At 30.9% G+C, this 25,389-nt stretch overlaps 4 protein-coding genes across 7 annotated transcripts; all 4 read right to left on the reverse strand.

Annotated features, from left to right (window-relative positions):
* Positions 1 to 153: 153 nt before the first annotated feature.
* Positions 154 to 5,232, reverse strand: LOC139094126 (very long chain fatty acid elongase AAEL008004-like). Of its 3 annotated transcripts, none has more exons than XM_070645061.1 (7): positions 5,091 to 5,232; positions 2,626 to 2,710; positions 2,374 to 2,564; positions 2,098 to 2,308; positions 1,268 to 1,431; positions 800 to 1,033; positions 154 to 532 (listed from the first exon to the last, which is right to left on the reverse strand). In XM_070645061.1, exons 2-7 carry the CDS (start codon positions 2,684 to 2,686, stop codon positions 419 to 421), a joined length of 975 nt encoding a protein of 324 aa, XP_070501162.1. In that variant the 5' UTR covers positions 2,687 to 2,710; positions 5,091 to 5,232; the 3' UTR covers positions 154 to 418. The 3 variants fall into 3 exon arrangements, with proteins under 3 accessions (XP_070501162.1, XP_070501169.1, XP_070501179.1); XM_070645068.1 differs by having other exon boundaries at positions 4,956 to 5,091; XM_070645078.1 differs by lacking the exon at positions 5,091 to 5,232 and adding an exon at positions 2,769 to 2,787.
* A 649-nt stretch (positions 5,233 to 5,881) lies between these two features.
* LOC139094597 (very long chain fatty acid elongase 7-like) lies at positions 5,882 to 19,213 on the reverse strand. Of its 2 annotated transcripts, none has more exons than XM_070645718.1 (5): positions 18,862 to 19,213; positions 7,884 to 8,024; positions 7,499 to 7,823; positions 7,111 to 7,424; positions 5,882 to 7,040 (listed from the first exon to the last, which is right to left on the reverse strand). In XM_070645718.1, the coding sequence occupies exons 2-5, from the start codon at positions 8,022 to 8,024 to the stop codon at positions 6,867 to 6,869; spliced, it is 954 nt and encodes a 317-aa protein (XP_070501819.1). In that variant the 5' UTR covers positions 18,862 to 19,213; the 3' UTR covers positions 5,882 to 6,866. The 2 variants fall into 2 exon arrangements, with proteins under 2 accessions (XP_070501819.1, XP_070501827.1); XM_070645726.1 differs by lacking the exon at positions 18,862 to 19,213 and adding an exon at positions 12,382 to 12,454.
* Positions 19,214 to 19,379: 166 nt separating this feature from the next.
* Positions 19,380 to 21,218, reverse strand: LOC139094586 (uncharacterized). Its single transcript, XM_070645705.1, has 3 exons — positions 21,055 to 21,218; positions 20,193 to 20,998; positions 19,380 to 20,064 (listed from the first exon to the last, which is right to left on the reverse strand). Exons 1-3 carry the CDS (start codon positions 21,085 to 21,087, stop codon positions 19,722 to 19,724), a joined length of 1,182 nt encoding a protein of 393 aa, XP_070501806.1. The 5' UTR covers positions 21,088 to 21,218; the 3' UTR covers positions 19,380 to 19,721.
* Positions 21,219 to 21,555: 337 nt separating this feature from the next.
* ValRS (Valyl-tRNA synthetase) lies at positions 21,556 to 25,346 on the reverse strand. The gene is made up of 7 exons (XM_070645961.1): positions 25,026 to 25,346; positions 24,767 to 24,934; positions 24,537 to 24,702; positions 23,729 to 24,469; positions 22,561 to 23,600; positions 22,120 to 22,465; positions 21,556 to 22,064 (listed from the first exon to the last, which is right to left on the reverse strand). Exons 1-7 carry the CDS (start codon positions 25,185 to 25,187, stop codon positions 21,556 to 21,558), a joined length of 3,132 nt encoding a protein of 1,043 aa, XP_070502062.1. The 5' UTR covers positions 25,188 to 25,346.
* Between the last annotated feature and the right edge of the window lie 43 nt (positions 25,347 to 25,389).

Below are 25,389 nucleotides of genomic sequence, written 5' to 3' on the forward strand. Positions count from 1 at the left end.
TTTTCAAAAATAAAAAATCAGTTATTTTTTTATAACATCTCATTTTTTTCGTTTATTGTTGATTTTTTTTTAAAAAAAAAGAATAACTCAAAAAACATTTTTATATTACCTAAATATAATACATAAGGTTTTCAATATAATAAAATATTCCTCTTTATATTATTATCATTATCAATATTAAAAAAACAATTACCCTTCATTTTCGTTTAAATAAATTTATGATACATAGCTAAATATTGTTAATTTCTTTCTTTAAAAAAATGATTTACTTTTCCTTAAAAAAAGAAAAGTTTGATCTTGTGTGTCATTAATTTTGTTCTTTTATATTATATCTAATAAAAATTAAATATATTATTTTTGTTTTTATATCTGTATATTAATATTTTTTTCTTTTTATGTAATGAACACAATTGTCATCTTATTTCCTCGATCTAATTGAACCATTTGATGTGATTCCGTTGGTGATTTGGCCATTCTTTTCTATATGTCCATTGAGATAATTGCCTCCATTTAGATGCTCCTCTTGACTCAACTTGAAGAAAGATTTATCAAATCATCAATGAATTCTCAAAATTTTGAACGAGAAATGATGTTTTGTAGTAGTATTAATATCGTCAGAATTTTCTAACGTCTTTGGCATTTTCGAAAATTTTTGGGAAAGTTCAAATTTTGAACTCTACATTTTTGAATTCTAAATTGAATTTGAATTTAGAATAACCGTTAAAAATTTTGAATTAAAGAAAATTCTGACGAGAACTTTTCAGAACAAAATTTCATGAAAATTAATTTTAATGCTTACCAAAACATTTGGTTTACTATCTCCATTGAGATAAACTTTTCCGTTCTCGGATGCCTTCTTCTCAGCCGCTCTTATTTTCTCTTTCTTCTTAAGATAACTTTGTTTATAGAAATCAGAAAAGAGGAATAAGAACATGACTCCATGAAGTCCAATCCAAACCATAAAGCCTTTTGGATAATCACAATCAGTCCACAAAAGTTGGAATTGATGAGTGAATATGGCTACAAATTGAATCTACAAAGGAAATAAAAAGATATGAATAATTAATAGGATGAATAATTATTGAGTTAAGTAATAAGCATTAAATATGATTCAATGAAATCAGCGGTTGAGGAAAACCAAAAAAATAACTGTAAATTTATTTAAGATGATGCGCCATTTCCCGTATCTCATATCAAATTAATTAAAAAAAATTGGAAAGTTTTTTTTTATTTTAATATTAAAATGAAAAGAAACAAAAAATCTTACCATTTGGAAAGCTGTTAAATATCTTTTCCACCACAAATATTTTTGCACTTGTGGGCCCATTGCGGCGAGCATATAGTAGAAATACATTACAATATGAACAAAGGAGTTAAGCATGGCAAAAAAGGTACTGTGACCACCAGGAGCAAATTTCATTCCCATCCAGACTAAAAGGGAAGAGAGAAAGGTAATTTAATGAATTTAAATTATATGTATAGTCCGACTTTTTAGCGCATTTTTTTGATCAACATGCTTTTATCTTTATGGCCGACTTCGTGCTTAAGTCATATATTTTATGCATTACTTTAATTAAATCGCGTTTGGTGCAATTAAGTCGTTAAATAACACATTTTAAAATGATCAAATATTGAACTAAATGATTCGTTAAATTTTGAACTTAGCACTTTCGTTAAAATTTGAAACAATATATATATATGTGGTCATGCAGACAAACTTCGCCCCAAAATCGCCCCAAACAAAACTAACACCATCACATTTTTCCATTGTTCTCCGTGTAAAATACTAATGATGGTGTTAGTAAATTTCAAAAATTTAACGGTCACTTTTTCATATGACCACATATATATATATTGATTTCAAAGTTCACTAAAAATTGAACTTGAAATTCAAATTTTAAAAAATCGTTGAATTTTGGACTGAGAAATTTCTTTGAATTTTAAAAATTCATTAAAAATTGAACTTGAAATTCAAATTCCAAAAAAAAAAATCATTAAATTGACTCAAAACATCGTTGACCCAAATATGTGCGCTTTAAATAACCCCCGCAAAGGTTGACAATGCGAGTTTCATTTTCATTTTCGTTTTGTCTTTACCGCTAAACGGCATCACTCCGTGATGAATAACATGTAGAGTTGATACATGCTCATATTTTTTTCTCAATATGAAAAAGAAAGTGTCGAAGAATTCGGTGAATTTTGATATGTAATACCACCAACATGTTTCCGCCATTCTTAATCCTTTTGGTGTATAATCAACAGGTTGACATCTATAGCTATAATCACGAAGCCAACCGCTTTGTAAATACTAAAAATAGAAAAAATAGTATTAAAATTTTTTAAATATTTAATTATCAAGAAGTACTATCGAACCTCATAAAATATCCATGCGCTGAATACTGTTTGAAACAGATTATAAACTACTAAAGTTTTCCTAAGATCAAAAGGTTTTCGATTCTCCATAAGGCGAGGAGCTAATGATTTACAAAAGTATGCATAGCTTAAACAGAGTAAAAGTGTTGGTACCGGTGATTGCATCATAGGCCAGTCTTTGACACGAGAATCTATCAACAGAAGAGAAGAAATTAGCACAACATTTATGGATGTTTATAAGTATGTCCATACCTGATTGATTGTCCATTAAATCATGATACCAGTCGTACAAGTCTTGCAGTAGATAAGCCATTTTTGTGGGTAAGGTTGATAATTACTAAAAATAAAAATAAAATAATGTCAAGTTACAGTCACCTATATATTTTTCTTATTACGTCTTCATCCATGGAAATCTTTAGAAGCTATTTTTGATAAGATTTCTTTAAAGCCGATAAATTTGGAAAGACGTATGAAGAAATTCAGAAAAAATATACAGAAAAGAAGAAGAGGAAGCATAGGAAATTTATTTTTCTTCTTCAAACCCATGTGATGATTTTTTTACGTCTGTGAATTCTATTAGTTTTACACGAGTTCTTGAATGTGTAATTTTTTAACGCATTTTTAAAAGAAAATGACGCTTTTAATTTCACTTTGATCAGCTGGTTGGGTTGCTGGATGAGATTCGAGATCTCAACAACCAGACATCGTAGAGAGATCGGGTTTGAAGCACTTGCTCCGTACCATCGGGGTACTGGCTTATTGATTGGTTTGGTAGCTTAGAACCACGATTAAGTGCTTTAATTAACGATTTTTCAATTTTCCATGCAAAAAATTCACATTTTCAACTCTTTAAAATTTTAAATTATTTTTCACCGTTAAATTTTGCACAATTTTTAGCTCATTTTTAAATGAATTTAAATTTAATAAAGCTTAATTTTTGCTTATCAAATATTGATAACTGGACAAAAATGCGCTTAAATCCCTCGATCAATAACAAGAGGATTTTCGACATTTTTCTTAATTTTGCTACCAAGAAGAGCTCGAGTCAAAGAAACCGTTTAAGTGCCAGACACTTAAACGCACTTTTAATAACTTTTTAATGCGAAAAAGGTTTGACAATCTTTGAATTATTTCTTTTAAATGACGAAACACATTATTTGCTCATTAATTTCACTATAAGCCTTAAAACATTAATGAATATTTAATTTAGAAACTTGTCGCACTACTTAAAACGTCGCACAGACAAAATGCTAGCCAAAAATGAGTATCACATAGATAAATTAAAAAGCGTAAATGAATCTTAAAAAGGAGACACATGTTGAACATAACGAAAAGAATCAAACTTAATCTTGATGTTCAGTCAGTACGTATCGGAAGAATTGATGTCTAAACATACTGAAAATCCGTCTCACTGTTATCAAATCTATTTAATACTAGCAACTGTAACTCTTTCAAGATAACGGAAGTACTTTTAATACCATAAGACTTTTGTATTTTTTATATTATATGGAACAACTCCAGACAGATGTTTGAGATTTATATTATGTTAGTCCAACAAGTGACCACACTCAAATGATTATGACAAACTTAAAAACCTCCTCAAATTCATTCATACATGAATGGAATCGCGCTAAAAAATATTATTGAATGAATGTGTGAGAAAAAATTATGCGAAATATTGACATAGTAACTTTCAAGTTTCATCTCTACATTAAAAAAAGAGCTTGTGGAAAGAAAACAAAAAATTAATGACGATTTTAGCGGTGATTTTGCGAAATGGAAGTGAACTTTTTTTTTTTTTTGCTGATCATAATCATTAATAATGGAACATGGTAAATAGATCGAGATTATAAAATAACGTAGAGCTGTGGCTTGTAATAAATTTTTTCGTCGTGTACCATATGAATGAGTAGAAAAAAAAAGTAGATGATGATGATGATGATGTAGAGAAAAATAGAATCTTTTAGCATTGAAAAGTATGATCTAGCAGAAGAGATTTACTCTACTGCCTATTTTTATAAATTAATAAATTCATGCCAAAAAAATATCTTTTATTTTTGACATGGTTCATAATAGTAATGAATCATAATTTTATCTATTTTTATCTCACAATTCCGAATCTTATCGCGTAATTAAGGATTTTTTGTCCATGATACGGTTTAGAAAATTGATCGACTATTTAATTTTCCATTTTTTATTTTTTATTGGAAGAGATTATAATGTTGAATTTTTTATTTAGTGAATCACTCACGGCTACGAAAATTTTCTGATACGGAATCGTATGAAGCTCACAAAAAAAAAATTTCTCTGTTGGGCCTAAATTAAGTGTATTAAGTATTTATGATGCATGTATGTATAGTTTATGGTCACCTACATAAACCTCGAAAATGTATTTTCGTTAAAAATAGCTGATTCTGAATTTCCTCAAACCAGAAATGAATGAAACAAAAAAAAATAAAATAAATTTATGAAATATTTTAGCAAAAACAAAAAAATTTTTTTAAGGAATTTGTAGGTCACCAAAATTATTGAGAGATATTGAGGCAATGTCAATAAATAAAGATCATAAGGAAATCTCTTACATGTTATTGAATATTTCTCTTTTTTGTCGAAAACTAATTTTACTTTCTTTCTTCGCACACTTTCTATTCAAATTAACTCAATTTCTTCATAAACCTGATATTTTTTTGATAAATAACTTAGGTTCACATACTCACTTCTTACTATTTTGATACTAAAATTCTTAAACTTGAAACTATTCTTTAATAAATAAACTATTAACAGCTTAAAATGCTATTAAAATGCTTAATTTAGTAAAAATTATTCTATGGACCGAAAAACCGTATGTATCTTCGACAATATTCATATACATACTGGAAAATGTTAAAATGATGTAACTTAAAAAAATACCTCTTTTAGACGAGTCTGGCTATTTAGACCTTTATCGTGCTTTTCGTCTAACTGGATATAAAATTTTATCGACCGTTAACTTCTCTTTTTCGTGTTTTGCCTTTTTTGTAAACAAAAGTTTGTCAATCTATACTCTAGAGTAGTCCAGTGCTTACTGATGACCTGAATTGGAATCCACAGACCATACCATAGATCTGCACAAGCTCGTTTTCTCATATGATAATTGCTTAATTAATAGTTAATTTATGAAGAAAACTTTGTTGCTGAAATTGCTATGAAAATTATTCGTTCAGTTAATTGAACTTTGTTCGTTTCGGTTTAGTTACCTTATTATTTGAATCTCAAATGAACGTTATATATTTGAATTATAGAAAGTCGTTAAGATTATCACATTGTTATAATAAAGCGATAATTGTAGGTCAATTGTTCATGCATTCAAGTATCAAACCTTTTCATCAGTTTATCTGAATTTCACGTCTACCTATACAATTAAATACATTTTTTTATTATCTTTGTTATTTTTCATAACCATATGATGTAAGCTAGGTATTTGGATAAAAAAAAACTCATATTAACGTAGGTAAAATGAAATCACCAATTTCTTCTTTCATCAGTTCCGATATTTTATTTTTCTTTTTATTTTTATTTCAATCAATACCTTCTACTACACAAAGCTATGTTGTTTCTTCTTAAATTCTATTATAAAATTATAATGCGTTTTTTTTCTTCTTTCGATTCAATTTAATTAACAATTATGATGGAATTAGAGAAATATGAGGTTTACAAATGGCATAAGAAAAACTTCATCTTCTTCCAAAAGAGGCTTAATAATTAACATGCATTAAATTTGAGCATTTTTTTTTTGCTTATGCACTATATTCACATTTAATGGCTGGATGGATTGACTAATGCGAGTTAATTTGGCTACTTTTTAATAGATTTTGAAAGTTCGCTCATTGGATTTGCCTTCTTTTTTGTTTATTTGTGGGATTTTGCGTCAATTTTGACCAATTGTTACAAAGTCACAAGAACGTCCAAAGGATTCATGGAAGGAATCTGTCGACAGAGACAGTATTGAATTTGGTTTTGGAAATATTCAAGAGGAAGTCAGCCTATCGCCAAATTCAGGTCACCGAAGTATGTTTGACCAATTTTGTTTAAAATTTTAGGTAGGAGCACACAAGTTATGTCAAAATTTTAAATAAAAGATATGATAAAATATTCAAAATGACATGTGAATGTAACAACTTATGCTTGCTGTTGCCAAATTTTAGAAAGTTGCTTTCAATCATTGAGTAAAATTTTGGTACTTTTTTATATTGTCAAAAAACATCTTAAATTACAAAAATCTAATTATAGTAAGCATTTCAAAACAAAAATTATTCAAATTATCTCAAAGCCATCTGTTGTCTGCCGAACTCTTACAGATGACTTCAAAATTTAATTTAATTAATAATGAGTCGAACAAAAATTGCACTCTAGTCCACATCCGCCTACAAAATGAGCTTTTTACATTGCTTTTTAATTATAAGGTTATGTTTATTAATAAAATATTGAGATTTTGTTTTATTTATCATTTAAAGCTAATTTTTGGAACCAATAAATACTCTCTGTCTTGTCGTACTATAACTTTCCTCCATTTTATCTGTTGGTGAATAATAAAGCTGAGTAGTTCCTAAATTGTAATCTTTAGTACTATCATTGTTATTGATGCACTTATTTTGTCTATCTTTCTTATGTTCAGCAGCAATTCTCTTCTGTAATTTTATAATTTATGGTTGGACATTAAAAACAATTAAGTGGATATAAAGAAATTAACTAAATTACCTTCTTATAAGCTTGTTTATAAAAATTACTAAACAAGAAGTAAAACATGACTGCATGAGCTCCAATCCACCAGACAAATGCAATTGGATAATTACAGGGATTGTAGAGGAGTAGTTGGAAGGCATGAACCATGACCATGATAAATTGGACCATTTGTAAGAGTGTCAAATATTTCTTCCACCATAGATATTTCTGCATTTGTGGTCCCATTGCGGCTAACATATAATAGAAGTACATAACAATGTGCACAAATGTGTTAATAAATCCAAAGAATGAGCTGTGACCGCCGGGAGTGAATTTTACACCCCACCAAACTATAATTAAGAAAAAAATAAATTAATGAAACTCTTTTTTATTGTACATGTGATAATGAGGATCGCAAACTTACCAGAAAATGGCATAATTCCGTGATGTATGACGTGTAATGTTGAAACTTGATCATATCGTTTGCGCATAACAAAGAAAAATGTGTCGAGGAATTCAGTAAATTTACTTATGTAATACCAATAACATCCCGATGCTATTCTCAATGCCCTTTCCGATCTTGAATAATCTACCGGTTGACATCGATAGCTGTAATCTGTTAGCCATCCAGTCGCACTGGCCTCGTAAAAAAGCCAAGTACTAAAAATCACTTGCAGGAAGTTGTAAATTACAAGTACATTTTTAAGCTTATATGGCTTCCTATTTTCCATTAATTTAGGTCCGACAACCTGCGAAAAGTAAATGAACGATATTTATCTAATTTATATGTAAATAAAATGTCATCTTACCTTGACTATGACTACATATGCTAGACAAATTGCTGCGGTTGGTAGAGGTGATGACATTAAAAACCATTCTGACGTTCTTGGATCTGATTTATTTTCCATTAAGTCTCGCCATCCAGCACAAAAGCGATTTATGTAATTCATCTGAAATACCCAAAAAAAATATGTTATTGTTATAATTAAGGTGCTTATGCAAGCATAATAAGTAGAGAAAATAAAATGTATATTAAAAAAAGTTTAATTCATTGCCTTATTGCTGCATTCAAATGAAATGAATTTTTAAATTTTTCTTTTCTTTGCCGGATTAAATAATCTCTTATTAAATGTAAACTTTATTTTGGCATTATCCAAAATAAATGTAAAATTAAGGCTTATTCATTGAGATATAAAAGCTTTTTTAGGCATAACCAGAAAGGGGGAGGGGGAGGGGTGCATACCTTGTTATTCAAAATTTCTGAATTTAATTTAATTTCATTTACGCATGTCAGATAGAAATGGAAATTGTAGCAAAATAAAGGGGCCGTTCACTAATTACGTGACCCGGAGTACACGACAGACGTGACTCTGGTTTGAGGGATATCATCGAATTTATCTGACATGGGATTAGAATCTGGATTAGATACTCGCAAGTCTTGGACTGGATTTTTAGCTTTTTCCTATGCTGTATGCCTTACGGGGTGATGTTCTTTGAGGACGTTACAAAACGAGGAAAGGTGTTGGAGCAGTAGTGGGCATTCTTTTATTTTTCGCGGTACAACTTGGTAGTATTCCTCGACCAGAATCGTAAATGGCATACCGATCAGGGTATTTCCAAAAATTTTGGCGGTACACTATTAAGTCACGGTACTAAGATTGCCTACCACTGGATTAGAGGATCAAAAAATCTATTATTCTTGTTACATCACAAGTAAACAATCCCCGATCCCTCACAATTCATCTCATTTTTCAAATCTAATTTTTGCAATTCATCGTCAACGCGTGCAACTCTCGATCCGATCAATAGACGCAAATATTCGCTATAACAAGCATGCAAACAATTATATTGCGTACATTAATTTTTCATCTATCACACTTAATAACTTATTTGAGTACCTTATTCGCCGAGTAAAATGTTGTGTCACATTTACCCAATGTACTTGACTAGATGACTGAGTCAATTGACTTGTTAAAATAACAACAATTTCTTCGGATGAATGTTGTTAATTACAGACAATTTTAAGTCAGTTAAGATATCAACAAAATATGATTTATGTAATTAAAGTACAGAAATCCTTTCTTAAAAAATAACAAATGCCAGCATAAGAGACAATCAGGTGGCAAACTTAAGCTCATAATGTAATGAAAGTGAGTCTGTATCTTGTGCGGTCAAGGTTAATGAGTTTTGGCCTATTTTCATGTCAGAACGTATTTGTCTGTGTTATACTTTCATTTTTGATGGTCTTGCTTGTGGTTAAAGATCTGTATGGATGAAGTAAGATGAACGATTGTCAGAATGACGAGAATCAAGAGTTTGACTTAGAATTTGCAATTTTTTTAGGTTAGAAAATTCAATGCGTTTTCGAAGTAGAGCCAAATTTGGGGAATTAGGTCATATGGAGATGAATCTGAAAGTGCGAACTCTCTCAAACCTTACATCATTATACAGTGTTACCAAGCGGCACATTACGCACTTTTCGCTGGAAATATGAGTGGAAATTATTCATCAGAGCGATTTCGAGTATTTCCAAAAAGCACAAATCGATTAATTGATCAAACATCCGGCCCAAGGACGGCGTAACTCTGATTTGCTTCCGGAATCGCTTCAAACTCGGCACTGTGTCGGAGTCTCGCTCTATACCGGATTATAGATCCGGTATAAACCGGCTTGTGCTGTTCTTGCTTATCGTTAACTCGGTGACGTAGGATGTGTGCTAGTGAACAGTGTCGTTCGGATGTTGTCAATATGATAAAGAATCGTACAATACTCGCAACATTACATTAATATTAAGCAACCTTCAAATAGGAATTGATAAACAAACTAGTTATAGGTCAACATGGACTGTGCAGACGTAAACATTTGTTTTTGCTGGCTTGGGAATCTTAAAAAATTGAATTCCTTGCCAAAAACGAGAATGATTTTTGTAAACAAAGTTTCCAGACCTTAACCGTAAAATTTGGTCTAATTTATGCATTGATTTGTTTTTACGTGACTATATAACAGCAGTTTTGTGGAAAAATACTGTCTGCGGATACATTTTCAGTCAATTTATCATAGCAACAGGCTTTCAGCTATTTACTATTGATTTTTGACAAGACATTTATTAAGCATAAAAAAAATTATAATTTTAAAGCTAAGAATCAAGTTTTCAAACTTAATTTAAATCAGCGCTGTTATCAAAGTCTGCTTAGTTAAGAGATATCTATTCATTTCCTTACTGCGTTTCTTCTTCATATACACAAAAATGTTATTTTATTTGTCTCGCGCATTTAAGTCTAGTGTTCAAATATGAGTTACTTAATGTAAAGAAAAAAGCCTCAATATGCATGCATACATGTGCCTAATACTAGAGGCGAGACGTCACTAACACTTTTATTGACAACAATAGGGAGATTGAAGTGAAATGTTTATTTGGTCTAAAGATATTGTCATGACTATTTTTTTTGGTTACTGTTCGCACAGCATCTCAATTTCCTGCTTCTTTTTATTGGTCAATGAGAGATGTGGTTTGTGAAAGTAAAAGTGATTTTTTTTTCGGCTGTATGAGAAATGTGGCGTAATACATAAAAAGTTATTTTTCCACTGAATACCGCATCGGATTTATTGTTACATTTTTAAAACTGATGAAAAAGAAAAGCTTAATTACATGAATTGCGTTATTTCTAGTGCCTACATATTTTCTCATTTGTTTTTTAAATTAAAAAGTTTTTTGGGATTAATTCATTAAATTTCATAATTGACCCTTCGTGCGATCTTAAAGTGGGTCCCCAAAAAAACTGACCTACTTTTTAAGGCACTAAAATTGTGGGAAATTATATTGAACTTGAATGATAACTTCCAGCGCAGACAAACACTTTTTATGTGCCATTCAATGTCTTTGCTGTACGTCATGCTATGAAAATTTTAAAGAGAAATATGAAAATTGCTGTGAACAGCGGTCATGGTCAATTGTGATTAAATAATACTGCCTAACTTTAAACATAGCTACTTTTTTTTTGTAGATTTAATATCAATTAAATAAATTTACATATTAGCACATTTGAGTTGCGAAAAAAATTAAGACATAGATGTGGAATATGTTGATTAATTGATACAAAATATTCGCATGTTTATTAGCTAAATAGTTAAAAGGACGTCGGACCTTCTAGAAATATTCTTTAATTAATTGTATTTAATTAGTTGCAAATTATCACTCCTCAAGTGTAAATTATACAATTTTTAATGAATTGCAGTTAGTTATCATAATGCGCAAATTTGCAAGCTACTGATCACTTCAGTTTACTGTGATCTAGAATTGAGAAAAATTGTGCAAGAATTTAGCGTGCAGTAAAAATATTGAATTTTTTAAAAACCAAATGACCGTTTTTTTGGCAATATCTAAGTAAATTTGCAATAACCTGCAATTTCTCAACGTTTCAAGCAGTTTTATATGGTTTTGTCTAAATTTAACGTGAACATTATTACAATTTCTTCTTTCGATCTTCGTTATGCCAATTTGATAGTGATACTTTCAGTTTCGTTCTATCAATACTCAATTCTTAAGGTAATCTTGTAGCTCTCGTTCTTATTTTTTTTAGCAACACTTCATGTTCCTGACCCACTTCTTAATCTAAAGCTCCCCAGAGCTCCAATTTCATTTTGATCTCGTTCAGTAAGCAGTTGGCAACAAATTTGAGCCAAACACCCTGCTGATTTTTCCACAGAGGCACTTGACTTAATTTTCACATAAAAACAATTATTCGTCAGTCAAGAAAGAAGCTTGATGTCTTGCGTACAAAATACTATTTCTCAATTTATCATCTCATTATTGTTCATTTATATTCTAAAGTTATGACACTCCTCTTGATGCTTCTTAATTTTTGTTAATTTGAATTCAATAGTATTTTTTGTCTACGGTCGTCTACATTGTATTTTGGTGACCAAAACAAAAAAAGCAGATTCGCTATAACAATTTTATGTTTCATGCTTCAAGAATAACCTGCTTTAATCAAGATATAGACAATATTGTCATTTTATAGCTAACACACCAGATTGTTTATCGATACGAATTCTTTAAATGCAGGATAGCGATGATATTGTGTCATTAAATCAACAAGTTTCTCATCGCTACTGTTGAAGAAATCCATTACTGTTAATATGCAGTGCATTCACATTGACTCGACGTATTAATTTCATGTTGATTCTTTTTTGAATGATATTGCGGAAATACACAGAAAACTCGTTTATTGCATCTTATTTAATAGAACTCAATTTATTCTATGTCATAGTGATATTAAATATTTTCTCATCTGCTTTCGTGCTTACTTATGTAAATCATTCAGTTACTAACTATGGATTGTAATTAAAATATTTATGACATTATTCATTGTCGTGAAGTGATGTTTTCTTGCTTAATGACAAACTTCTACTGACCTTTGTATCAGGAAAATTTTTGCATTTTTGAACTTTTTGTATCCTTGATTTTTGCTTCTTTATTTTGATTGGAAAAAATTGATTTGCATTTTTATCTTACAAATTCTCGTCTAATTAAACATCATGCTAAAGATTCAGCACGTTTTCTTGACTAACAAGTTTTTTACCATACGATTCGTTCTGGCTAATAATTTCCTGTATTTCCCGATTTTTTTTCGCGATCGTCTTCAGTGTTTTTAATTCTTTTTCTCCTTTTTTGATTTAAGAAATGCAAACTAAATAAAAAATTTGCATAACTACTGAGATGTTGTACCATTTTGGACAAAGACATTCCGAAAATTCTTAATACAATTTCTTTATCTCAGAACAGGTTGTGACACGGGATTGCATTTGAAATTTTTATTTTCCTTTTGTCATTCTCCTTTTTTAGCGTATTTTGGCAAACTTGTTTACTAAGAGTAGCATATTGATGCACTTTGTTTGGCTGGAGTTAATAACTTTTTAACCAGACATCGTAGAGAGCTCTGGTTTTTTGCATTACCTCAATTCCAACTAGTTCTTGAAGCGACGATCATTTAGCAATTTAAAAACTTTGTATTTATGCGGTATTTATTAATTTTCAATTTCAACACAAATTTCTAATTTAACGAAACAAGCTTTTTGCAAGAAAAATTTTTCGTTAAAAATTTTGAATTCTAAAAAGCCGTTAATTGATAAAATTTATTGTCTAAAGTGATTACTGAATCAAGATTGGCGAATTTATTTATTAATCAATAACAGATCGCATTACCAGAAATGCGCTGAAATCACTCGATTGGAACGAGTCCTTTTGTAATTTTATATTCTTTTGATTGGATGATATGATCATTTCCATTCACTTTTTTTCTTCAATATCAACAACTTTTACGCGAGCAATCTGTTAAAATTGTTAAGTACCTACGTAAATTTAAGAAAATACAGCATCCGAATTTATTGTCCATATATCAGTACTACTATTTATACCGTATTAACAAGATCCATAGAATTTGGAAATTCTAATTAAGTATTTTGGCATTAAACAAGATTAAAATCAGATGCAAATTCATTTATTGGGGCAAATAGAATATCAAAGATGATTTGGATGCTCCGTTTGGCACGTATTCCTTTTGTAATATTCTCAAGGATTATGAGGGATTTTAATATCTTAATCCGGATGTTGTTTAAGTATCAAAATACTTGAATCAGCCCAAAATAAGATTGCAAATACTATAAAATGATGAATAAAACCTTCTTTGAGTATATCCCTAAAAGGTTATTGTATTAATTATCACAACAACATCGGCGCGAAAATAGCACATTGATGTGATTTTAGAAGGACTTTTAGCAAAAGCAATAAAAAGAACTTGAATTTTTAGACAAAAGAGCTTCCCACAAAACTTAATTGTGTTCAAGTTTTGGTTGCTAACCCGAACAGCACAATGTGTTTGCTTGGGGATCGCTACATCGTCGTATTAACAGGAAGACATGAGGTTGGTGAAGCAGTCGTTGGTCACCATGACTGTTGAGTTTGACTCATATAAAAGGAGAAAATGAGACTCTCCGAACAAACAACATTGTGCCGCTCGGGTAAGCAGAACTCCTATTAATATTCAATGATTCTCTCATCAAATCAAATCCATTAGGTAAGGTGTTGACATCTAAAATTAAAGGAATGACATCCAAACTTCCTCAAAAAAATCATATATGACAAAAAAACCTATGTTAGCAGATATCCTTCAATCTATTTTGATTCCGTACGACACAAACAAGGCATCAACGTCATTGTCATTTTTAGATAAAAACATTTCGTTTGAAAAATAGACATAAGATTGATTTTCCGACTTGTTTTTAATCCGTCGGTCCCTCATTTACTTAACATAACTAGATTCATTCCATAATCAGCAATCAATCATTCGAAGTTTCACCTTTTGGAAGTACGCCGAACTTTTATCCAACACTTCGGAAATGGAAATATGATTGAAAAAAATTTCAGTGACCGAAGTTAATACTGTTGTATCGATGAATATCAAGTGACTCATTGTGTGATATTCGATTGATGATCACGTTACGCAATATAACACACATAATTTCTCTTTTTGAATGATTTTCTTCTTTCTTTAATTCCTGTTTCAAAAAAAATTGTATGAGATATGAGAAAAAGTCACGAGGCATTACAATTTAGGGTGTGTATTATCAATAGTTGGGCAAAACATCCCAGAATTGATGAACAAAAGAGTTAATCTTCATTTTCATGACAATATTGTCAAAACCATGCAAAAGATACCACGACTTGATATTAGTCATTTTGAATATATGTATGTTAAGTGTCATAGCGTGGTACACACTCAGTTATGAGAGACAATAGACAGATGTGAAAGAGAAATCAATTGATTATTATAATAAGGTTTGTATATTTCGTATTATTTCCCATAACGATATGTACCTTTAAGTTTAAAAATAAATAAAATAACAAAGAAATGAGAGCTATTATGCAATAGAGAGTGTAAGAGTGTCTGTCTCCGTATGTACTGTTTGGAGGTTAAACGTAAATGATAAATTGTGCACGTGAAAGAGACGAATTCTTTCTAGTGGAAGAGAAAGGTGTTTTTCTTTATTTTATGAATTTCAAGGACACTCAAGGTAATTCCTTTCCTTTTCACAACGCTCGCTTACATATTACACTAATTACCATATTAAGAATCGACATCGGTAAAGGCTGACCATCTGTTAAGTTCATGCTAACATTAAGCATTCCAATGATGACTTAATAAATTAACTGAAAATTTGAATTCAAAATGTCAAAATATTTGAGTTCACCATTCGTAGTTGACTTCCCTTATCTCTATGCTATTTAGAAAACTTTAACATTTTAAGAACTAAGCCTATCTGTTATCATCGTCTGACATTAAATATAGGCAGATCCAGTGGAATAAATCATATATCCGTAATCTAGTCAGTCTACTTATTGGAAATTTATGTTACCAAGAGAATGTGAAGTCATTGAATGCAAATATCGCGGGTTAAGCATCATTTGTAACTGGCCATGTATTTGACATCCTGAAATATTCGAAGCACTGACCAAACCGGTATTGAGACATTTAATTGTTATTTTTAAGTATGCAATCTTCAGAAATTAAAGAAGGTTCAAGGTTTCACGAAAATACAACATTCTCTTCTTTTTGAATTGTCATCTGATATCAGCTGTTTTGAAGCATCCATTTGCAGTCATTTAAATGCACAGCAAGAGAGTCCGTAATGTTCAATTGTAGGTCACAGTTAAACTTGATCTAATTTTCTTTTCATTTCCATTACTTCTTATGGAATAAACTTCATACATGTTGGAATTACCTCATTCTGTCTTACTTCATATCAGGTTTAACATCTCTATAACTTTATAAGGTAGATAATAAGCAATCTGCTGTAACCACTTAACTGACCATGACTCTGCAATAAATACTGATTTATCTTAATTTTTATCAAACTTTTTTTGCTTTAATTACAGCATCATCTTATTACCATAACCTACAACAACTTGATTCCAATTCACAATCATGATTATAAATGCTCAGGTGTTCGAAAATTCCACGACTGATAACACAGCTGTGTATAAGCGCCAATTACAAGATATTTTTGGCCCTAAAAATATCTTTTAGAACTATTTAATTTATGGGAATTCCGAGCATCATCAATATCATAAATAAAGCCTAAATATGGCTCAAAAGCAAGCCTACAAGAAATTTCCATAATTATTTGAATTCAATATCAATTTAAAAATAGCAGAAAAGTCGTAACTTCAAAAACACCTGGATATGTAACAAACATCGCAACTATTTACATCTTTACCGGATTTTTCGACCGTGATTTATGTCAATTTATGTGAAAAAGAATAAGGCAATGAAGATTTGAAGAAAATTTTTTTGTAAACACATGACATAAGTTGGAATTTTTTATCGATGACATGGATAGAATTTTGGTGCCAATCACGCAGGTGACAAAGTTATTATGGTCATGGACTTAAAGATAATAGGAAGTCAAAATGATCAAGGTGGGTGCGTTGATTGCTTATCATTGAAGATCATATGAAGGTTGTTGTAATGGGTTGTAATAAATTGAAATTGATGATGTGCTGTATTGCTGTATACTTACAACACCGAGAAGCACAATGCGGCGAATCGCATTTTTCACTGTAAGCTTTGGTCGAAATCAGCCATCAAGATGGCTTCAGAGCAATTTTACCTATTTCCGTTAATATGTTGACATAGTACAGATCGACAAATATTGAAAGCTTGCATTCATGGTGACCTGGCCCTAGTATACTTGGAATCAAGTGGTAGCCACTTGTCAAATTTGGATGTTTTCGTCAAATGGCTGCCACTTGATTCTAAGTATTCTGCCGCCTAGTCGCCGTGGTAGGAACATTTTCATATGTTCCGGTCGAGATGGAATCTTTAGCAAACACGGTGTGTTCTTCGGGAACAATTTCGGCATTCTTCGATCAAACTTTTGAACTTTTTGAATTTTTGAAAATGTTTGATCTAAGCAATCTGTGAATTTTTTTTATGATTCTAGCAGACAATTGCCAAATGTTTATGTAACAGCATAGCAAATATTGTTAACAGCATAGCTAATATGAAGGCATCAGCATAACAACCTATTCTTTAATCAAATTTCAATTCTAAGAAAAATAAAAAAACTCGCATTTTTGACATTTGAAACGAAAAACAAATCGTAAAATGCATGGATATCCATTTTATCATGGTTCTAGAGATCATTCACTTATGAGATTCGACATTCAAACAGCCTTTTTATATTGCTTGAAATCAAAATGCAAATCAATAAATTTTTGTTCTGTTTTCAAGATTTATGTAAATGATCAGCTCCTTAATTTTTTGACATTTCTTTTAGAATGTTATAAGTGCTAAGGAATACAGGATTTAAAGGTGCTAAAAAACTCCTCGTGGAAGATGTAATTTATACACAACTCCTTAAAATTAGCATAAATTAAGAAAAATATTAACAGTCATAAGAATTTTTAATGATTTCTAGATATCACGTATACTTAATATTTAGTATTTCTAGAAGATGCATAAAGATAAGCCAGTCAAATGTTAAGTAATAATCTGTGCAGTTGCAAGCTTACTCGAATAGCTTAAAATAATAATTTTTATTATTGAAGAAATTCCATCGAAATGTCAATATAATTTCCATTTAAATTGTCATATATATCAGCACAGTCAGTGATATTACATCGATAAAGACATCTGTTAAGATGACCGTCATAGACGATAAATTTTAATTTATATCCCGAGCAGCAAGATGTGACAAACTGCAGGTTTTGTCATAAAAATTGGTCAAAATCATCCCATGAGGGCAACTTCGTGTCTTGTCGACAGCGACGTAGCGCTGCCCTATCGAATACGTTGCACTGGTCGGGTATATTACCGAAATTTCTCTTTTCACAACAATGTACTACTAATTAAGTATCCATTAATTTCCATGAACATGATGAATAAATCATATTGGATACTCTTATTAAGTCAGATGAATGGTAGGGAGATGATATATGTTTAGTTTGTAATTGACGAAATTATGAATTTGTATGTTAAATAATCAGCTTAATGTGTGAGTTTAGCTACTCAATAATCTAACACTTGATAATTATTGTCTCAGGCAAGCCTAATAAATTAATTACTGTATATTATCCCATTAATAAAATATGAAGTGCATTTCCATTAATGGGATGACATGTAAACATTCCAGAAAACGCAGTATTTTGCAATTCTGACGTTTAGAACTGCAATTGCATTTTTATTACACATTATTCCTAACCTTGAATTGCAAATTAATTGACAGGAGCAAATAAATTAAAAATAGCAGAACAATTCATACTTTTCAGGTAGGCTGCAAGATTGTTGCATAATATTTTAATTAATTCAGAATTTTTCCATATTATTAGTGAGATAATTCTGGAAGCAGCTTAGGAAACTAAATGCAGGTTATGCGTTTTTTATTGTTTCACGGTGTGGATATTCAAATTACTTGAAAATTAGAGCATTGCGAATTGGCGAATCAATTACAAAATGTCTGTTGGATATCAGATGTTTGTAAAGAAAAGAAATGCTTAATTACACCATGAAATAAGAGAAAAATTTTGAACATAAAATTTAACGAATTTTTTAATTTTAAAAAAACTCAAATTTGAAGTTCAAAATGTTTCGTTAAATTTTCAAATTGCCAGATTCCGTTAAATTTTAAAATTTCAAAATCCATTTAATTTTGCAGCATTTTATAAAAATTTCAACTGTGTGACTTAACCACAAAATATGCAATAATTCACTTTCACAATATCCTTACCTTTGCTAATATAATAATCGCTCAATCCTTGACTCCTTTTATAATTCGCTTATTATTTTCACTTAAAGAATAATTAACGATTTATTACGGTGATTTATATCACCTATTGTTAGGCTCAACAAGTGTCTCAAAAAATTATTTACAAACTAAAAACAATATTAATTTACAACATAAACATTAATTTATGTGATTTAAACTGTTTTTGACACGCACAATAATTTCTCTAATTCACTTAAATATATCCGAGATAAATTTAGTCTGACGAGACTATCATTAGCCTGAAGTTTCAACACATAAGACACCAGAAATATGTTTTAAAAAAATAAAAATTTGACACCAAAAATCACGCACAACGTAGCCGCTTACAATTTAAAAATTAAAATGAGCTTTTTGAGCGCTTAACACATTTCTTTTATAGTTTTCTCGTATCTCTTTGTGAAGTGGGGATGCTTGTCAGGTAAACTAAAAGATTTGTTTTTCATTTTTTTTTCTTATTATACACGAATGTATGTGATCGGCTGTCTAGTCTTCTGCGGATCACAAAGAGAGAAAAATTTCTTTTTCGTCTATTTTTTTTGGTTCCTCTCTTTTGAGACTCTTTAATTTATTTTTTTGATTTTTTTTTGTTATCATAAATAATTATCTACTAAATTATTGACATGAACTTATTCAGATGACAAAATATTAAGTGATTCTTCATTAAATTTGCATGTATCTAGTCTGCCTTAAACTATCAACAAAAAGGGTTTAAAAAGTACTCAATAATTTCAAGTCGACATGAGCTTTCTGGCTCAAAAGTTACTTAAAAGCTTTTAGAGAGCTTTTCCTTATTACTCACGAAATTCTCTCAATTTTTATATTCAGTACGATTCATTGAACTCTTCCTTAAACAAGATTTTCTTTTCTTCTTGTGTCTTGATTCTTTCTACAGCTTCGTCTGTTCGCAAGTTATGATGACTTTTAAATAATTCAATAATGACGCGCGGAAGAGCGACATTATGTAAAATATTATCGCATAGCTCTTTGCCATCCTTAGCATGTAATTTCTCAATGGTTCTTAACACAAGCATTGATTGTGCTTCTGTTAATATATTTGATGCTGTTATGTCACATGGATGTATTTTTGTGTTATTTTTTGTTTCCAGTTCTGTTGTGTCATTCTCAAACAAGTTATTAATCTCAAATTTTAGCTTCTTTATGGTTCTGTGAATATATTACGAAACAGTTAAAATTATTTAAATTGCAATAAGATTTTAACGATTTTTTAAAATTTGAAATCTCTTGTAGTTTCTTTAAATTTTAAAAACACGTTAAATTATTCAATATCTTACTCTTTAATCTCATAATCACGCATATCATAGCAATTTAAAATTGCATAATCTTTGAGTTCTTCCTTGCGATGCAGCATTTTCTGTTCTTCTTGCTCTGATCGAGCAACGAAATCTTGCATTTGCTGGAGTTTTTCCTTGTTTATTTGAGCTAATGCATCTTTTGAAGTTGATGGAATTGGTTCCTTTGATCTTTGTGATTTAAGCTTTTCCTTTTTGTTAGTTACCCAGTTTGTAATGGATGATTGCCGGGATGGTTCGCTCTTTTCTACTCGATTCTTAAAATTATACCGATTAGATTGTTGGAGAACAGAAGACTTTAAATCATCATTCTCATCGATCTTTGCCTTTTTACTTTCATGGATATGTTCATCATGGTCATCAACTATTAGGTTTTCATCATTTTGAGCATTTGATTCTTTTGATGAGGATGAGGATCTCTTTTTTGGACTGGATGTGCTGTTTTGAGATTCCTGGACGCTGCAACTATCTCGAATAGTTGATGATTTAATAATCTTCACTTTAACAATCCAGTCAAACTCGTAGCTTATTTTCTCGTAATTAACCAGTCCTTCTGCCTTGTCCACAAATTCATAACTTATTATTAAGTCATCAAGTGTGAATCTATTCTTCTTATTCTTCCAATCATCTCGGGTTTTCATGACTCCATTGATAGCCCTCTTAAATTTTGACATTATATACTCCCACTGGACTAAACTTATGTACTTGTCTGTCTTGAATGAGTTCTTAAATCTGTCAAAGTTGGATGATTCAATTTTGTATTCGATAATGATTTTTTTGTCTCTGTGCTGTTAGAATTAGACATAAATATATTAAAGATATCATCATAGTAATCATAACTTACGTTAAGAAACTGAACAGATTCATGACAATACATTTTTAGCGGCAATTTTGTTAATTTTACTACGACAGATATATTTTGATAATTTTTACACTTTTATGAATTAATTTGTTATGAGAGAGGATTTAAACGATAGTATATTCGATAAAGCACAAGCTGTGCACGAAAAACACTGTTTTATAGATTAATTAACATAGTAAATAAATGAAAACACGATCAAAATATAAAACAAAAACGATGTTTTTAAATGTTCGGTTTACACACTAAACGCACTCAAAAATTTGAATTTTAATAAACCGTTAAATTTTAAATACTCAGATCAGCAATTAACACCCCTAATTAAATATCCCGTCAAAAAGTCATTAACGTAGGGTCATTAGACACTTCTGAAAAACAAATGATTATAATGCATCAGAATAAACAAAGTGTGTAGGCATGAAAGCATAATGTATATTTTATTTAGATTAATTATAGTAAAAAAAATTCACAAATTCGTGATTAAAATTACATTAGCTTCAACGCCTCAATTGCTGTTTTAATGCGTTCAACTTCAATCTCAGATTGCTTCAAATTCTCCGAATTATCTAATCTGATGTTCTCTGGAACTTTAATTTCGTAGTCCTCAAAACACATCTTTTGCTTTAATTTAGAGATAGTTTGTTCAAGATTTTCACGCTTCTTTTCAAGCTTGCCAATTTCCTTATCAGCTTCAATAACACCTTTAAGCATCAAATGAACTTCACATTGTGCATTAACAGTTAAAATAGCGCATCCTTTTGGTGCTTCTTGAACGACTTCAATGCTTGAACAGTACGAAAGTGTCTGAACTTCAATTTTAAAGTCTTTAAGGACATTGCTCATTGTTTCATCGGAACAAATGATATATGCTTCAGTTTTGATCTTTGCTGGAATATTGTAGTCACTGCGTGCTGAGCGAATTTCTTTTCCTACTTTCTGGATAAATTCAAAATCTTTCTCAATATTCTCGTTCTTGAAATTAAATTCTTCGATTGCTGAAAAATAATTGAAAATTAAAATGAGTCCTTTTCGAAATAATTAGGAACTTACTTGGGAAAGGAGCTACGCAAATGCTAGGAATTTCAACATTCTTCCTTGGTAAACGTTGGAACAATTCTTCCGTAATGAACGGCATGAATGGTGATAAAAGCCGCAAACCATAATCCAAGCATGTAAACAATACACGTCTTGAGACTGCCTTCCTGTCATTATCGTCAGATGCAAAAACTGGCTTCAAGCATTCCAAATAATTATCACATAAGTCATAAAGCCAAAAGGCGTAGCAGCTTTGAGTTGCGGTCGCAAATTCGTAGTTCTCAAATGATTTATTAACAGTTTCAACGACGTTTGAGAGCTTTGATAATATCCATAAGTCCGTTTTGCTTTCAGTTGATGTCTGTAAATAAATTAAATTTGAATATTTGTTCAGTTATCCACAGTTCATTTCGTTTCAGTTCATTTAAATTTTAAAAAGTCGTTAAATAAACTCACCATTTTGTTATGAACTTCATAAGTTTCACCACTTTCAAAGTACAAAAGAGCAAATTTAGTGGCATTCCATAATTTGTTGCAGAAGAATCGATATCCTTGAACACGCAAAATATCCAAATTAATATCTCTAGCTTGTGTCATGTAACTACACAAAGCAAATCGCATAGCATCGGTTCCGCATTCAGGAATTCCGTTAGGGAAATCTTGTTTCTGTCCAGCTTTAGCTTTTTCAATTTCTCTTGGATCCAAATTAGAATCAAGCAATTGTTGATGAAGTCCTTCCAATGAAATTCCATTAATTACGTCCATTGGATCAATAACATTTCCAAGAGATTTAGACATTTTTCTTCCGTGAGCATCACGAACCATTGGATGAAGGAAGACTTCCTTGAAAGGCAATTTACCAAGTAAAGTTTGTCCAAAGAAGACCATTCTAGCTACCCAGAAGAACAAAATATCATGTCCAGTTTCAAGCAATGTTGTTGGATAGAAAAGCTTTAAATCTTCAGTATTATCTGGCCATCCAAAGACAGAGAATGGAAACAGACCAGAACTGAACCAAGTGTCCAACACATCTTCATCTTGATGCAATTCAATTTCGTCTCTCTTGACATTGAACTTCTTTTCAGCTTTTGTCCAAGCTTCTTCTACATCTCTAGCTACAATCCATAAATATTCCTCATCAACATTTTTTGGAGCTTTCGATGCATCCTTAAATTTAACCAAATATGCAGGAATTCTATGACCCCACCATAATTGACGAGAAATGCACCAATCTCTAATTCCTTCCATCCAATAGTTCCATGTCTTAACGTGATTTTCAGGAATGATTTTAAGCTCTCCATTCTTAACAGCATCGATAGCATTTTTAGCCATTCCATCGCATTTTACGTACCATTGTGGTTTGATTAAAGGCTCAACAACATCCTTTGATCGACTGCAAATTGGAACAACCATAGGATTGTTAAGAGTTTCTTTATATAATCCAAGGTCTTTAATTTTGTTCAAAACTGCCTTTCGTGCATCAAATCTCTTCATTCCTGTGTGATTAAAAAGAATATAATTAAAATATTAATTTTCAACGGTTTTCAAAAATTCAAAATTGATTTTTCAAAATTTTGAAAGCCAGTAAAATTTTAAAATGAAAATAGCCGTTAAAAGTTCTTACCTGTGAATTCACCATAATCACCGACGATGTATCCATCATCACTAAAGATAGTAATAAATGGTAAATTATGTCGTTTACCGCATTCATAATCGTTAGGATCGTGAGCTGGTGTAATTTTTACAGCACCAGTACCGAAATTAATATCAACAAAGTCATCCAAAACAATTGGAAGTTTTCGATCAGCAAATGGATGTTTAACAAATTTTCCATGTAAATGCTTATATCTTTCATCATTTGGATGGACAGCAACAGCTGTATCTCCAAGCATAGTTTCAATACGAGTTGTTGCAACAACAATTTCTTCGTCTGTACCATCAACGAGATATGCAAATGATACTAAAACACCAAATTCAACCTTATCAGTATATCCAGGAATTGACAGGAACGTTCTGCCGGGAATTTCAACTTTATCGACTTCAATATCAGAGATTGCCGATTTAAGTGTACATGACCAATTTACTAATCTCTTGTCGCGATAAATGAAACCTTTTTCATGCAATTGATTAAATGCAGCAGTAACAGCTTTACATAATTTAGGATCCATTGTAAATGATACACGATCCCAATCCATAGAAGATCCAATCTTTTTCAATTGATGATAAATTCGTCCACCTTTGCTTTCTTTCCATTCCCAGATTTTTTCAATAAATTTCTCACGTCCAAGGTCATGTCGGCTTAATTTACTTTCACGCCATAACTTCTTCTCGACTACAACTTGAGTGGCAATTCCAGCATGATCACCTATAACGGATAAAAAATATTTAAATTATATGTAAAATTGAAATTCTATAAAGCAGTTAGAACTTACATCCTGGAACCCAAAGTGCTGTTCTTCCATGCATTCTATGCCATCTAGTGATTGCATCTTCGATTGAATTAGTCAAAGCATGACCCAAATGAAGGGATCCAGTGACATTTGGTGGCGGAATTACCATAACAAATTGGCCTTTATCCGACACTTTTCCATCTTTCATCTAGAAAATAATATGATGCAATTAATATTGATATTTGAGTCATAGACCGAATGAGTAATCTTACGAAATATTCTGGTTTGAAAAATCCTTGCTTTTCCCACCAAGAATACCAAGCAGCTTCAACATATTGTGGACTATAAGCCTCAGGCATTGATCCAGACGTGTCTTTCTTCTCTCCATCACTGGTTTTTCCTTCATACACAATTTCTTTGATTGTTGTCTTTACTTTTTTCTGCACCATATAAAGTAGAAAGTAAGTTAATAGAGGAGATAAAATTGATTTCGTGGAACATGTGAACAAACAAAAGTTTAATTTAACTCACCTCAACCTTCTCTTTTGGAGCCGATTGTTGTTGGACTGCTATTTTTGCTTGCTTCTCTTGAAGTTTTGCTAACTTGGCAGCCTTCTTAGCCTCCTTTTCCAGCTGTTTTGCTGATTTCTCGACAACTTCTTCTTCATTATTTTCAATATTTTTGTCACTCATTTTTCTCTTGATTTTCAATAATTAATTATATTAACTTGAATGATGGTTTAATCTTTGTTGCTTTGTGTTTTATATCCAGCAGTTGGATGATGTAATAATCAAGGATTTTTTAATAAATTTAAGTGTATTGATTAGATTGAATTAAACCTTGCAAAATGATGAAATTTGTTCTTAAAGAGGTTTTCATGCCTTTTTAGAGCAG

Source organism: Chironomus tepperi, unplaced genomic scaffold (assembly GCF_022539635.2).
Source record: "Chironomus tepperi strain 1889 unplaced genomic scaffold, CSIRO-AGI_Ctep_v1 contig_33, whole genome shotgun sequence".
NCBI lineage: Eukaryota > Metazoa > Arthropoda > Insecta > Diptera > Chironomidae > Chironomus > Chironomus tepperi.